The 16,473-nt window shown below is 38.9% G+C and overlaps 3 protein-coding genes across 4 annotated transcripts in view; 2 read left to right on the plus strand and 1 right to left on the minus strand.

Annotated features, from left to right (window-relative positions):
* Positions 1–16,473, plus strand: part of NFE2L2 (NFE2 like bZIP transcription factor 2) — a 598,880-nt gene that overhangs the window by 272,911 nt on the left and 309,496 nt on the right. The gene's annotated exons all lie outside the window — the stretch shown is intronic.
* LOC126932069 (tetratricopeptide repeat protein 30B) lies at positions 1,029–4,985 on the plus strand. The gene has a single exon (XM_050750553.1). The coding sequence runs from the start codon at positions 1,231–1,233 to the stop codon at positions 3,226–3,228; it is 1,998 nt and encodes a 665-aa protein (XP_050606510.1). The 5' UTR covers positions 1,029–1,230; the 3' UTR covers positions 3,229–4,985.
* AGPS (alkylglycerone phosphate synthase) overlaps positions 10,257–16,473 on the minus strand; it is a 160,067-nt gene continuing 153,850 nt past the window's right edge. For both annotated transcript variants that reach the window (XM_050750550.1, XM_050750551.1), the window contains exon 20: positions 10,257–15,999. In XM_050750550.1, the coding sequence (XP_050606507.1) occupies positions 15,878–15,999 (122 nt within the window). In that variant the 3' untranslated portion in view covers positions 10,257–15,877. The remainder of the gene's footprint in view (positions 16,000–16,473) is intronic.

A 16,473-nucleotide genomic window follows, 5' to 3' on the forward strand; every position in this document is an offset into this window, starting at 1 on the left:
AAAAGACATTATACAAAAATAGCCCCAGGATAATAACATGGAATCTACAGAATCTATTCCAAATACATAATGAAGAATGAAAGAAAACCCAGAATGATATCTTGTACAGTCTAGCAAACCTGCATAGAAATCTTCAAACTAAGAATCTGGAAAAAAATTAAAGTGTAGGCAATGTTTTTTTATTTTAACAGAAGAAAATCCATATTTATTAGCTCAATATCCAAAATCCCTAGAAGGCTGACAAGTACAAACTGAGCATGTGTGTCTCTCACACACCCACACATCACTGGCAGACAAATCTAGTAGTTAAGAGAGAAGAGTAAAAATGCATAGGGAAAGGAGCACATTTTAATGTCTTGGATTTTCCCCTCTTGGAAAAGACTGAAGTCATGCATTTCTCGAACTTTTCTACTTAGTAGTGAAAGTTGGAACTCCAGCGCAATGGGGATGGCCAAGGGTAAACGCCAATATATACTCAGTAATATTTGTTATGGGAAAAAAAGAGCGGGAGATACTTTGACCTAAAACCGAACTTCTTCCAGTACCAATCAAGATTCACAGTCTTTTTTCCTCATTAACATCTGGAAACCACCAAATTAAGGATTTCTGCTCGCCGCTCTATTCTATTCTTACAAAGTGTGCCCTCGGGGCAGCGTAAAAAGAACCTGCTCTAATTCCAGGGGAATTCCAAGAGATAACTCGCCTTTTGCCATCCCGGTCCTTTTAGTAAAACTAAACCAAAAGCCAGCATTAGTATCGACGACACCGAGTACAAGGCTCAAAATCGCCAGGAACATGGGGCCGGAAACCTTTCTCCGCCGCGCCAGAGATCAAGGTGCTAAAACAGACACAGTGAGCGCCCCTGATCTTTAGGGGGCAGGGAAGGAGGGTTACCCTGCATCCCCACCGGCCGCGGGTCGGGTGGGTACAGCCGGGACTACGCCTCCCAGCATGCAGCGCGGATACGTCCCGCGCCGCGGCACCGCTGGAACGGTGCAGGCAGGGACCAGGAGATTCAGTCTCTGAACGGCCCGGAGGAGTAGTCTTTCCCCTCCTGAATGCCGCCACTCCGCAGTCCACAGTATTTGAAGATCAAACCAAAATTCAGAGACTGACGAGAATGCTCCCTTTTTATTCCTAACAGATTTCTTGCGACAAGGAAACCGGCAGTCTTCCGCTTCCGGTTGCCCTGTTGCCGTGGTAACCGCACGCATAACAGCCCTGGTGACTATGGCGGTCCTGAGCGGCGCGCAGATCCCCGACGGGGAGTTCACCGTGGTCGTGTACCGGCTCATCCGCGATGCCCGCTACGCCGAGGCGGTGCAGCTGCTGGGCGGAGAGCCGCAGCAGAGCCCTAGGACCCGCGCAGGCCTGTCGCTGCTAGGCTACTGCTACTACCGCCTGCAGGAGTTCGCGCTGGCGGCCGAGTGCTATGAGCAGCTGGGCCAGCTGCACCCGGAACTGGAGCAGTACCGCCTGTACCAGGCCCAGGCCCTGTACAAGGCCTGCCTTTATCCGGAGGCCACCCGGGTCGCCTTCCTTCTCCTGGATAACCCCGCCTACCACAGCCGGGTCCTCCGCCTGCAGGCTGCCATCAAGTACAGTGAGGGCGATCTGCCGGGATCCAGGATCCTGGTAGAACAGCTGCTGAGTGGGGAAGAGGGAGAAGAAAGTGGGGGCGAGAATGAGACCGATGGCCAGGTCAGCCTGGGTTGTTTGCTGTACAGGGAGGGGCAGTATGAAGCTGCATGCTCCAAGTTTTTTGCCGCCCTGCAGGCTTCGGGCTACCAGCCTGACCTTTCCTACAACCTGGCTTTGGCCTATTACAGCAGCCGACAATATGCCTCAGCGCTGAAGCATATCGCTGAGATTATTGAGCGTGGCATCCGACAGCACCCTGAGCTAGGTGTGGGCATGACCACTGAGGGCATTGATGTTCGCAGTGTTGGCAACACCTTAGTCCTCCACCAGACTGCTCTGGTGGAAGCCTTCAACCTTAAGGCAGCTATAGAATACCAACTGAGAAACTATGAGGCAGCTCAAGAAGCCCTCACTGACATGCCACCCAGGGCAGAGGAAGAGTTGGACCCTGTGACCCTACACAACCAGGCACTAATGAACATGGATGCCAGGCCTACAGAAGGGTTTGAAAAGCTACAGTTTTTGCTCCAACAGAATCCCTTTCCTCCAGAGACTTTTGGCAACCTGTTGCTGCTCTACTGTAAATATGAGTATTTTGACCTAGCAGCAGATGTCCTGGCAGAAAATGCCCATTTGATTTATAAGTTCCTCACACCCTATCTCTATGACTTCTTGGATGCCGTGATCACTTGCCAGACAGCTCCTGAAGAGGCTTTTGTTAAGCTTGATGGGCTAGCAGGGATGCTGACTGAGGTCCTCCGGAAACTCACCATACAAGTACAGGAAGCAAGACACAATAGAGATGATGAAGCTATCAAAAAGGCAGTGAATGAATATGATGAAACCATGGAGAAGTATATTCCCGTGTTGATGGCTCAGGCAAAAATCTACTGGAACCTTGAAAATTATCCAATGGTGGAAAAGATCTTCCGCAAATCTGTGGAATTCTGTAACGACCATGATGTGTGGAAGTTGAATGTGGCTCATGTTCTGTTCATGCAGGAAAACAAATACAAAGAAGCCATTGGTTTCTATGAACCCATAGTCAAAAAGCATTATGATAACATCCTGAATGTCAGTGCTATTGTGCTGGCTAATCTCTGTGTTTCCTACATTATGACAAGTCAAAATGAAGAAGCAGAGGAATTGATGAGGAAGATTGAAAAGGAGGAAGAGCAGCTCTCTTATGATGACCCAAATAGGAAAATGTACCATCTCTGCATTGTGAATTTGGTGATAGGAACTCTTTATTGTGCCAAAGGAAACTATGAGTTTGGTATTTCTCGAGTTATCAAAAGCTTGGAGCCTTATAATAAAAAGCTGGGAACAGATACCTGGTATTATGCCAAAAGATGCTTCCTGTCCTTGTTAGAAAACATGTCAAAACACACAATCATGCTTCGTGATAGTGTTATTCAAGAATGTGTCCAGTTTCTAGAACACTGTGAACTTCATGGCAGAAACATACCTGCTGTTATTGAACAACCCCTGGAAGAAGAGAGAATGCATGTTGGAAAGAATACAGTCACAGATGAGTCTAGGCAGTTAAAAGCTTTGATTTATGAGATTATAGGATGGAATATATAGTAATAGCTGATAATGGCATTTATCAAATGGCTTTGTTCTATAAATTTGCATTGCTTTATTTAACCTTGGGCATCTTTATATTTGTTACATGTTGAACTTTGTACACTATGCAATATAAAAAAAAAAAGGAGCCAAAACTTTTGCTGTTACATTTCCCAGAAAGTGAAACATTCTAAGAACTTTTACCCCAGGGTTTATGAAAAATTCCAAACTTATGAAGAATGTTTCTATCAGAAGTTGTAATACCTTTGTTTCCTTTCCTCTGTAACCTTGTGCTCTGATCTCTCTTCAGGGGCCTTTGCACAAGGATTACATCATTCAGGGACCAAGCACTATCTCAGTAATAGTTAGGAGTAGTCTTTAAATAATCATTTCAGGGACTGTGTGTTCTAGTCTCACAATTTACACTCATTAATTTGTAATGCATAGTTTTTATATAGACTTTAGGATACTTTGGCAGTGTTTTTTAATATGGATATAATGCTTTATCTAACCAAAATGCCTTAGGGTATAAGTGGGTTTTTTTTTTTTTTTTAAACGGGCAAAAGTCAGTAAAAAATTTTGTAGCTTTAATAAAATTATGGTGCTATAATGTAGACACAATGAACAATTATCAAAGAACAAATTTCCCTGGTTTTCTTTTGTTCCCTTTAATAATTTAAATATATGAACAAGATATGCTGTTACTATTTTCCATGATGACTTTTTAAATATTTATCTCTGTGACAAATAACAGATGTATCCTGAGAACTCAGGGGTTTAAGAGACAGAGGTTTTGTTATGTTTGTTGCCCAGGTTAGTATCCAACTCCTAGGCTTAAGCATACTCCCACTTCAGCTTCCCAAGTAGCTGGGACTACTGGTGCAAATCACTGGGTCCAGCTCTCAGTTCTTAATTCCTACGTTTGTGCTTGCAATTTAGGATATGCTGGGTGTACAGTGTTTCCATGTTGTAGCCTCTTGGATAAGGAAAAATCTTGGCCACCAGGCCTGGCCAAAAAGGTCAACTCTAAGTTGTAGTGTTCATTTCATGTCCACAACTCCCAAGAGTTTTTTGGAGTTCCCACTGGGAACCACATGCATTCTGATCAGGCATTTTATTTTCTGAACCTTAAAAGAGCTTTACTATTTGATTTCCCACTCCTCTCTTTCCACAAAAAGACCTAACTTGACCCGGCTTAGAAAAATCAAGTGTATTAGATTGAATCATATGAAGTTGTTGATTTTGACAGTTTTTGACTTAGAAAACTAGCAGTTTCTCATAGCTCAACCTAGTAGCTTTCTTCTGAATGATAGGGAACCTCTGCCATAATGAGATGATTTTTTTCCTTCAAGGAAAAGGAACCACTTAGCCACATAGGTACTGATAAAAACATGCTCAGCATAATTCCTCTGTAGCATGACCTCAAATTGTGCTCAAATTGTATTATACCAGGAAATTTGGCTTTTTGTGAAGTTAATGGTTTTGAATTTATGGCATTTTAAATCTTAATTATCTGAGCTGCTATCATTTACCACTGATGCTTTAGTGTCACATGTGGAGGACAAGCAATGTTTACTGACCTCTTCACTGCATCCCATAGCACATTCAATGTTTGGGAAATGTTCTTTGTTTAACAACTTCTGTACTAAAAGTGTTGCTGCAGTAGCTTTGTGCCCCTGTCAATCTTGGTAGCCTCTTAAGATTTGGAAAGTAAATGAACTGAAATCTTTTCAATGGCCATATTAAAATTCTGTTTTTTTCCTGTTTCTTCTAAACCATGCTATTTTCTTTAGGGGAAAAAAAGCATAAAGTGTAACTAATGTTAACCACCCAAAAACAAATGTTTTCCAGATTCCCTTTTGCAAATAGCCTGGTCTTTATTTGGCCACAATTTACCCAGGTGTTATGTGTTTGTGGTTTTCATGTATGTGTAATTTAACTTTTCAGAACATAAAAAGCTTTTCTGAATGGTTTTTAACCCCTTGCTGCTGGGCATTTGGGATTTCCTAGTTAGTAATGTATAAGGAAATCCTGACTGCTCACACCACTAAGAAACAAAGGTGAACCATGCCATTTGTCCCCTTCCTTACCCTGGCTCTCAGACAGGCACCCACACAGATTCAGATTGCTGCTGGCGGCAACAAAGTCTTATGAACCACACAGAGTCAAGAAGTCTGGTGCTGAGGCCTGGGAAGACAGGGCATTCCTAACTCCCCTGGCACTTGTTGTCCTTATTTTCAGGATATACATCTTTAAAACTCACATTCAAAGTACCCTGCCTTGCTTGATTCTAAAAAGCAAATGACTTTACAATGACCCCATATTTTGCCATTTGAGTGAAAGCTTCTGTACCTAAAACTCAAATGAAAGCTTTGTTCTGTGCTCCTAGAGTATATGAAGTGCTAAAAGCACTTTTCTTGACAATGAGCTCCTTATAGAAATATAAGGAATCTTTTAAGATTTATTCATAATACCTGCATAGTCTATTTTAAAGGACTCAAATATTAATTATTTCATCTTAGTCAACCCTTTGGTCTCCACACGGGCACACACAAAATAGGAGTGTATGCGCTTATACACAAGTAGTTATATTTGTTTTCTCCGGAACAAGAACTTGATCTCTTAGTGCAGAACCAGCAAAAACATACTCCTTTGATCAGTGGCATGACATGCCTGTCAAAGGATTTTTATTCCTCATGACAGTCCCCCTTTGAATGTGGCCTTAGCTGCAGAATGGAAAAAAATGTCCACACCCAAAATGTCCAGATGTTTGCCCCAATACCATCTGTGAAGGTCAGGTGTGGTGGCTAAGTCTGACCCATTCATGAGAAGCAGACAATTATGACTGTGTGGGAATGAAGGTGGGTCATCTGGCAATGAGACAGCTATAATCATAAGAGGGACACTCCTAACCTGAGGGGTGTGTGGCCTCACAGGCTTAGAGAAGCACCTCAGATGGAATCCATACAGAATCACAGTGATAGGTTTGGCCCAAGGTTAGACTGATTTGTTTAGAGAGGGCTATGGGATACATGCCCAAATAAATATACTTATTAGGAAATATGAGATTAGAAAGGGTAAATGGCTTGGAGGGGAAGCTTTAGAAGTAACTTTCTGACCCCTCTGCCCCATAATCCTCATCTGGGCTCATTTTCTCCCTGGTGTCCTGGAGGGTTAACAGTGTTGGAAGTCTGACTACAGTTAAGCAGAGTGAGACTGCGTAAACAACCTAACTTTAAAAGGATAACATCACTAAAGAAAGACTTTACAAGTGAGTATCAGGATTTTCAAATATAATTTTTGTTTCAGGTTCCCTCTCTTCTTTTTCTTATTGACTCTGGGTGATCTGGAAAGACCTAGAGGTTGTGTTTCTGAGAGCATTCTCTGCAGAGCTTGGTGTTCCAAAGGCCACAAGGGATTTTAGACCCTGTACCCTGGACATGTTCCAAGACTCTCACATTATGTCAGACATGCAAGCCCTGCCCCAGCTTCTCCCAACACTCAGCTTTTCCTGGTATTAGTAGTTTCCTGGTATTAGTGTGACTTGCAGCTCATTCTCCACCATTCACTAAATGCCTCTTATCCTTTGTTGACCTACCTCTGGGACTAAAGTGACATTTGGGTTTTCTGTAGTTTTCAGTTTTTGGGCTATGCCCTTAGTATTAAGTCAAACCGTATTTTGTCATGAGCCAGTAACTCTTGGGTTTTGGTTGTCCAACTACATAATCACCGTGACTGTAACCATCAGATTCTAAACTGATACTTTCATTCTAGTTATAAGCTATATACTTTTTGACTACCCTAATATAGCTCAAACCCTTCAGCAGCAACCTGAATTCTTAAATTAGTATTTTTAAGGAATTGTGACTTTCCTAAGAACCTAGATTGTTGTCTCTAGGTTATAATAAAACATTTCTTTAATCTCAAACAGTTCTTTCAATTTTCAGTCTCCCAATGGAAGATGTATAACTTATAGAAAAAGGTTGTCTTATATTTTTAAGTGCAGCTCAAAGAATACTAAAGTTATAAAAATGCAAATTTATTCACTCCATCAGATACTTCCTTTTATGAGTTTCATATTAAACCCACAAAATCAGTGCAGGATACTGTGGGTTAAACATTTACACAGCAGGACAATATCTGAGAAAAAACCTTTCTGGCATTCTATGGCATGTGGTCACAAAGACAGCAGCTTCTACTCTGTAGTAGGAAGAGACTCCATTTCCTTACTTGTCGTTGGGAAAAGCTGAGTGTTGGGAGAAGCTGGGGCAGGGCTTGCTTGTCTGACATAATGTAAGAGTCTTGGAACATGTCCGGGGTCCAGGGTCTAAAATCCCTCATGGCCTTTGGAACACCAAGCTCTGTGCTAAAGGGTGGAAGGCTACCCTGATAGACCATCATCTAAGCCCAGGACATAAAACCCCTCGTGGCTTGGAAAGAATCCAGGGCTGAGGGCATAAAACCCCTCGTGGCTTGGAAAGAATCCAGGGCTGAGGGCATAAAACCCCTCGTGGCCTCTGGAATGTGTCTAGACTTGCTGGTTCCTTGCTTCTAGCCCTTCCAGGCTCCTAGATCAATTGTCTTAGAATTGGTCATATAAATGCTAAACCGTCACAGCTGTAAATCATGTGCTTAATACAATGCTCCCTTTCAACCCCACATTCTCACCACCTGTTTCTTTGATCACCAATAAACAGTAGTCTGGGCTTCCAGGGCTCAGGGCCTTGGCAGCCTCCATACTTGCGTTGGCCCCCGGACCCACTTTATTTCTCAAACTGTCTTTTCTCATTCCTTTGACTCCGCTGGACTTCATCGCCCCCATGACCTGGTGTTGGGTCTGATCACCCCAACACTTGAGCCCTTCTCTAGAGGACAACTAATAATCTACTCTAAAAAGAAATTCTGTGTACATCATAGTCATCCAGCACAAGTAGCCTACAGCAGTGAAGCAGCCAGCACACAGGTACTGGAGTTAGTCACCTGGCTCCACAGTCCTGCAATGCCACTTCCCAGCTACTAATGGTGGGTGCTTCTTAACCTAACCAAACTTCAGTTTTTTTCACCAGTAAAAAGGGGATGATACCAGTTACTTCACAGGGTTGTTGTGATAACAATGCTACCTTCTTGCCTGTCTGGCAAAAAAGGGTAAATTTAAAAATTAATTATATAATAATCAATTCTAGGGTAGTGTTCAGCAAAAAAACAGACACATTAGAATCACTGAGACTGAGTTGAAACGGACCTCAGAGTTTTTCACTTTATAAAAGAAGAAATTAGGTCCGAATAGGGAATGTGACTTGTAGTTTGTAGAGAAAAATGAATCACACCCAAAATGTCCAGAATAGAACCTTATCCACTGCTTCTTGTATTTAGAACCCTATCTTCTAAGTTACTTTACAGTGGTAAAATTCTGCCATTTTCTAAAAAGAGCAGCTTCACCTATCTAATGTTAGCACAATGAGGTACTAAGGACATGGCAAAACTATGCAAGGGTGGATTTCAGAGCTTGTCCATCAGGCAATACCAGGCCCAATCAACAGACCGCATCAGAAAATGCAGCAGAAAATGGGTTTGAGTCTTTCAAAAAGAGAAACATGCCCCTGAGGCCAAACATAGGCAAAAGGAAATGTGATGGCAGGAAGGTTTCATTTCTTTTTCTTATAGGGTAGCACATGAAACTGTAGTAGTAGCTTTATCAGGATTTCACTGTGGCAGCAGAAAATGTTAAAGTAAACATGATTACTTATCTGACATAAATGCTGATTAACTGAATAAAAAGTGTATTTGTGGCCAAAATGTAAAAGTATAAGGTGGACAATTGTATGTCAAGCGAAAGTGTAGATGTCTGAATCCTGAATGTTCTTTCATGGATGAAATGTCAGGATCATGGGTCAGATAGGCCCTTGTACCAATTATCTGTCATTACTTGGATGAAAATCCAGATAGTATTTGTCTCTATTTTACTGATGACCTGAAGCTTGATGGCACAGAAAATATTCTGGGTAAGAGTCAAGATCCTAACATTTTGAAAATATGGAACTAACTCCAGTAAGATACAAATTTTAGTAAAGCTAAATATAAGTAATGGGGCTTTAAAAAAATTAGCGTCCAAGGAGATGCGGCCAAAATGTCACATGAAAAAGACAATCTTTGGTAAATGGCATATAGTCAGTATGAGTTGACAGAGCAATGCCCACCAAAAATGCTTTTTTATTAGTGACTACACTAGAGGAAGCATTGGTACTACTCTGGAAGATTTGTTTTCAGGCCTAGACACCTCACTTTAAAAACAGCAAATGGGCACATGTGAAGAGGATTATTAAGGTGAAAGTCTATAAATGACAGGAGCAAAGGTTGACAGGAGAAGGTGTTGAGGAACATGGGACCTGACTTAAAATACCTGAAGAGCAGCCCTTCAACAGAGCAATTGGACAATTCTTTATGACCAAAGGTGGCAGAAGTTGTATAATGGGTAGAAGGCAAACACAGATTTCAGTCTAATAATAATAATTTAAAAATTTCCTAATACTTGAAGATGACAGAAGTTGGAAAAGGCTTCCTGGAAAGGCAATGAATTTGCATTTGTTCACAGCAATAAATGGTCAGGAAGACTGGTTATCTGTTTGTGGTCTGGGGAATGTTAGGTAGCAATTATGTTCAGATGGGATGAAGCAAATAAGATGGGATGATTTCTAGAGTTCATTCAATCTGAACTTATATAAGTCAGGTAGAAAATTGCTTTTCTTAACTACATAATACAAGAGCTAAAATCTTAGTATGGCTAGTGATTACTGAAATGTATCATGTAAGACAGAGTTCAACAGGTCTGACCTTCAGTCATTTCAGAGCCCAGATAGCTACAACCTTCCTTTCAGTGTGGGAGCCACAGGCAGGGATGTAATCAGTATCTGTGCACATGCCCTTTACTACCAGAGAGGGTACTCATGGGCACAAAGTGTATCCTGTTTGTTTTTGCCAAGAATAGCATGCTGTCAACAAAGGTTAAATAGAACCAACGTGAAATAAACGATTTCTTTAACAATGGGTGGTTGTGGTATTGATTTATTTTTCCCCAGCACATCTTAAAAATCACACATGGGCATTTGCTTATAGAACAGTACAGTCTAAGAAAACCAATAAAAGGAGAATCTGAACACACAGTGAAAGCATGGAATACTGATATGTGTTGAGCCCTTGTGGAAAACAGTATGGCTCAGTTGGAATTGACAAAGCTACGCTGGAAACTCTCAGGAATTTTCCTTCCCACTGCATATCCCCTTTTAGACTATAAATGTAAAGAGAAGAATTGTTTGTATGCATTAGTTACAGCAGTATAATGGCTTACATACAGGTGCTTACTCACATGTAGTTCCCAAAGGATTACTACAGTCCTAGCAGGAATATGTACTGCCTTGGAGGAAGACTCAGGATAAGATATTATTCAAGTCAAGTTGTATCAGAGCCAAAGTATTTCACAGGCTTAGCAAAAATGAACAAGAATTAATATAACCTACATATATTTCTCATAAGATTTAATCATTGTCCAGAACAGAAATATTCGTTATTCGGAAGGCACCATCACACGAAAAAGGACTGGCACATAATATTAGGAATAAAACCACCCGCCCCCCTGCCAGCTCCACAGGTTCTGTTCCTCAGGGAGCCTGTAAGCAAACATCCAGAAAGAATGTAGTGAGTGTCTTGAGGCTCAATGCCACATCCACCAAGCCACAACTTAGGGCTACTAGGTTGGGGCAGTAGGAATGAAAATCACATACAAATCCCATTGACTGATTAGATGTGTATCAGAGTACAGGTCCACCATACAATTAGTTAAATATACTAGAACAGATTATCCAAAACAATACTGTGGAAAGAATTACCAGTGTTTCCACATACAACTACTTAATTCCTGACGTGTTCTTGAAGAGGAATAGTCTTGAACTGATGAATGACCTCTGTCTAAAGACTTATCCTCTCCCACTCATTTAAAATAATGGCTATTTCATGGAAAAAAAAAAATCTCAACAAGGCACTGTGAGCTTTTGGGGATACAGTATATAAGTAGCCCAAAAATAACTACTTATAGAAACTTATATGCCAGTATGAGCATTTCATGTCCTTTTCCGATATGTGAACAAGATTACTTTAAAGGAAAAACATGTTTCCTAGGGTGCATGTGGTGTTCAGGAAAAACACTGCCAACAAAAGGTTGTCTTAAAAACACGTATATATGTTGCTTAGAAATCCACGATGAAACAGATTTTTTTCCTTTTCTTTCTCAGATTTGGAATTCAGAGTCTCTGCAAGATGTTTTTCCTTGTGGAAAAATAAATAATCTCCTTTGGAAACCAAAAAAGAAATGTTTTCATGTTCACAGAACTAAAGTTACTAAATTCTGTGATGGTTCTTTGGCTTGAGTGTTCTATATGTCAGTGGTCCTTACTCCGATTTGTTAAGGAATTGTGATTAGAAGAGCACAAGAGTGCTCTTTGAGGATCTTCCAAGGTTCAAAAGGGAGTGCTTCGGGTTCACAGGAGTCTCAATGCCTCCTGGGAATATAGCATTGATTTTAAAAAATGATGAGGGATTGACAAAACCTAGCTACCAATATCGTCAACTATAAATCCAAAGAGATTTAGTCACAAGTAGGTTGCACTTGATTATGCTACAAGCAACAAAATTATAAAAATAAATTTTGTGTTTTCAAATCAGTGGAAATATGAACATGAAAAACTAAAGTTAAAAGAAAAACCCATATGCAAACAGAAGAATAAACAGCTTCACACTCCCTTTGAAGAAAAAAAACTTAGACCCAGGTCCATTTTATTAATAATATGATCTATAATCTCTTGACATTACAAGTAGTTTTTACAGTTAAATTTCACACTGAAGACAAACACTGTTTGGCTTAGGGAGCAGAAAGCTGAGTAACTTACATCCTTTATATCAGACACTATATTTTAACAGTTTAAGAAACCTTTTATACTTTCTGGATTTAAGCATCAATGTATAAGTTGTTTCCTTTACAGGAAACTGAAATAAGTAAAAATTAAGTGAATATACTGACATATGTATGGCTCATTTGGGAACATGAAGCCTAGAGCAAAGCCAAGCTTCTGTAACTCATAAAGTCAAAGGTAAAACATTCTGGATTCTTCAAACCTAAATGGGCACTTGTTATTTTCCACTTTTCTTCAACCATGAGCTAAGTCCTAACTAAAATCAGAGTTGATAAAGATTAAGTGGTAAACAAAAAAATTATTAAAGCTGTCCTTAACTCCTGTCTGAGTGTTTTTTCAGATGTAGATATATGCTTTCCACAGCATTCCATTTTGGCTGCCTGAAGCACCAGCACATGCAGTTTGTAAATCAATCTGTAGTAACTGTGTTCTAACATTTATACAGAATAGAAGTTCAACCAAACCCAGCCCCATATAACAGCCAAGGGAACACACTTCAGTGTAGGACTACAGAGCTTCTCTGATAAGCTACAGTTAAGTTGTAGCTATAAAGGAATATGACAAAGGAAAGTCTGGGTGCTAACATGCAGAAAAGCATTTTCAAAAATGCAAGCCAGGACTTAGCAGTTACTAACAGACTATTCTGGGTAGGGGGAAAGGTTTCCTTGCAACCATCTGTATCTGGTATAACATATACACCGATGGAAGCTCATCCTTTATTGCAATTTTGTTTTCAAAATACATCAACACAGTTAGGCAAACTAGAAGGCTTCCAACTTCATAAGTAACTTTTAAGTAATAGTACTGCAATATGGAAGCACTTTTAGGAAGAAAACTCCTATTTCCTCAGAAGAAACAATATAATCCTCTTTTCTTTGTGTAAAATGATGGGCACAATAAACATGTGGTTTCCACAATTCTTACTAAGCTAAAAACAGCTCAAGTTACTTATCATAAGACTAAATTCACTTATGCACTACTAGAAATTGCACCAAACATTAAGGCAACAGTTTCTCTAAGGGTCTATAAAGACTGTTCACACTGAGTCTTTAGTATTCAATGCCATTTCTCACTAGCGGCAAGTTACTATTCCCACTGAAACCCCAACCCAAATGTGACATTACCAAATTTAAGTAAATTATTGCAAATATGACTAATTTAAGAAAGTCAGTGTTATGCAGTACTGAAAACCAAATAGGCAATAGGTTTTTTAAATTAAAAATAAACATTAAAAATGAGTTAAGAAGTGTCACATAAACAGTGTTCTCCTAACTTTTATGAAGCCATTTTCAAATATGATAGAAATAAGAGGCATGGTTTAAGTGCTTCTGTGCATATTCATGAACTCAGTCCTCCACAGATACTAAGTCTATACTGAGGCACCTCCCAGAAGTAGGTGTGTGAAAGTGGGGGCTGGGGGTGGGGCGAGGCTTTCTGATTTACTAAATCAGAGCGAAACAGTACTGATGAATGTTCTTGTGTTTCAAAATGATTTCGGTAGAAATGATTCCACCTACAAAATGCAGTCACCATTATAAAATCAAGGTTGGGGAGTCCTGCATATACTTGGAAAAAGAAAAACAAAGACATAAATCACGAATTTCCATAAGGTTCATGTAGAATAGTGAACATAATAATTTCAGGTGTTACATTTATAGTTTCCTAATATCAAGTACGGATTTCTGAGGTTGTTGAAATTGAACTCCCTGGGAAAGAATGTTATAACAATCACATGCAAAGGAATGGATCTTCTAATGAACCTGTTTTATTTTTTAAAAATTACTCAGAAACATATATATACACACACACACACACATATACATGTGTGTGTGTATATATATACTTCCAGTGAGACATTAGTACCTTCTTTAATTTTATATTTTGATCACCAATTAGAGAAATTACCTTCATGAACAGATGCATTTTATAAAGCTGAGATTTTTATAATTCTAGAGGCAACTTCCTCATCAAGTGTCCAATTAGGTCTAATATCAAGGGCTTAAAGCAAAGATCTGCTGGAAATTTTATAATTAAAAATAAATCACCAATGAAGAGAGGCAGTTTCTAAAAAAGAAATATTTCATTTTGTTGTTAAACTGATATTTAATTCTAATTTAATTACAGATTTATCAGTTTGAGGCCAATTTTAATAGTTAAAAATTATTTATCATTTTGAAGTCTTAAAAATATCATTTTGTCAATTTCAAATTATCATTTTTCTGGTTAAGGCTACTTCAGATATAAAAGGTATCAAACTGCCCAAAAATACTTTGGAGCTGTTGCTACATACACAGACAATGCATCCTTTTAAAGGATTGTCTGCATTTTGACTTACATTATCTGATCAAATATTAGTTTTAAAAAATTATCAAAAGTTAGGTATTACATTAAGAAAAGAATCCATCTCAAAATGTGAATCATGAACCTTGGCAGACAGTGATTCAAAGTAATCATTTCACTTTAATATCCAGGTTTGAATGTACAAATGTTTGCTAAATGTGATTAATGTCCTCATTATTTAAGAAACGGATATTTCAAACTTTTGATTATGGTATATGCATTAATACATTACATTACATTTAAAAAAAATTTAGGTTAAACCAGTTATTCAAAAAAGGCATTAAACCATTATTAAAAACTAAATTGAAACTTTACTTTTTATATGAAAATTTATCATGCAGTTGGGATTAATTTTAAAAAAGCAAAATGATTTTTGTTGTTGAAACTGCTGAGGCTTTCAAATTCAGTAGTTGAATGATGACTGTTTCTTTAGTGAAACAATTCTTGCAATTGGAGACATTAAGTCTAAGGAATTTTCCTTCTGCTCCTGCTGTAGCTGTTTCTTCTGCATTTCAGCAACAAGAATGTGAAATCAGAAACATTAGGACTCTAATTTGAATAAAGGCATTCATTTCATGGTAAACCTGTTCTTCACTTGCAATGAGGGATGTCAGCTTTTCTTACAAAACATGTTATCAATGAATTAGAATATAACAATAGGTTATCTCAGTGATACAAATACAACTCATACCTCAATAGAAACAGAAACATGGAGAACAAAAACATGTCCCCTAACAGAATAATTTGTATATTGATGATACAAGGTTTTATGCATGTATACTAATTTCAAAACAAAAACAAAAACAAAAAAAAACCCCATAGGCCAAGCACCTTACAGAAGTGAAGGTTTTCTAAATAACAGGTTGGCTATATTCTTTCATGAATATCCTTCCCTTTAATGGCCTAGTCACACTAGAATATGCTCTTAAACAATGTACATGTGTATCACTCCTCAGTGGAATCCTTTCCTAGACATCTGATTCCCAGAAACATTCTTTTAAAAAGAGGCTAGCTGAGCAATCAATGATACCGAAATCTGTCTTTGTTCCCCAAGAGGAAGCATCAATACAAAACACCTGGCAGCAGCTTCCTCTGGAATAGTTGGCAGCCTTGTGCTGCCTAAAATTTGAAATGACAACCGTTGGCTGTAAAATGACGTACCTACAATGAGAGAGATTTAGGAATACCATCTGTCAATGCATAGATGTAGAAACAAAACAAACTACAGAATGAAAACAAACTTATTTTAAACCAACAAACAAAGTATCCAAAATATAGTCCATGATATATTTGATTACGATTATAACCACAGTTGAAAACTTAAAAAAAAAAATTGACATTTTTTTGTAATGATACTAATGGATTTATAAAAGGTTTCTGTTTCCAAAGATGTTATTGGGGTCCACATATTCCTTGACAGACTTCAGCATCCCAAAGCCGACATCAGAGATACTTTCCTTTAGCCACTGCTTCCGTAACTTGCCCACTGGAAAAACAAAATCAAAAATGCTTCAATATACGCTATGATGCTGGGAACCAATCAATCTTGTGACCACGAGTGAACAAACACTGTGTGATAAATGCTTTTATTCAAAAATGAGAAATGTTTTGCTTTATTTGATTTATTGAGCCCACCAGACTATCAAGCTCATTAAGCCCAGTGTATTCCCAGGGGAAGTCTGTGCTCCACAGTGTCTCCTTTCTCTGTAAACTATGAAATGGAGATTGAAGGAAGCTTGGATGGAGATTATGGCCCATTTTACAAATAACAAAATGAGAAAAACATGCATTTCGAAAGAACCCACCTTTGCCTTAACTACCACAACACACCCAAGTTTTAGAGAAAATGAAGTTAACTAAAGAAAAACATCATATTGGGATGAATTTGTCGGGTAAATTTAGCAAAAATGACAGGATATATCTTCTTAAAATATGTTAACGAACATAAAGGCTTAAAATA

This window comes from Macaca thibetana, chromosome 12, assembly GCF_024542745.1.
Source record: "Macaca thibetana thibetana isolate TM-01 chromosome 12, ASM2454274v1, whole genome shotgun sequence".
In the NCBI taxonomy this organism is placed as follows: Eukaryota; Metazoa; Chordata; class Mammalia; order Primates; family Cercopithecidae; genus Macaca; species Macaca thibetana.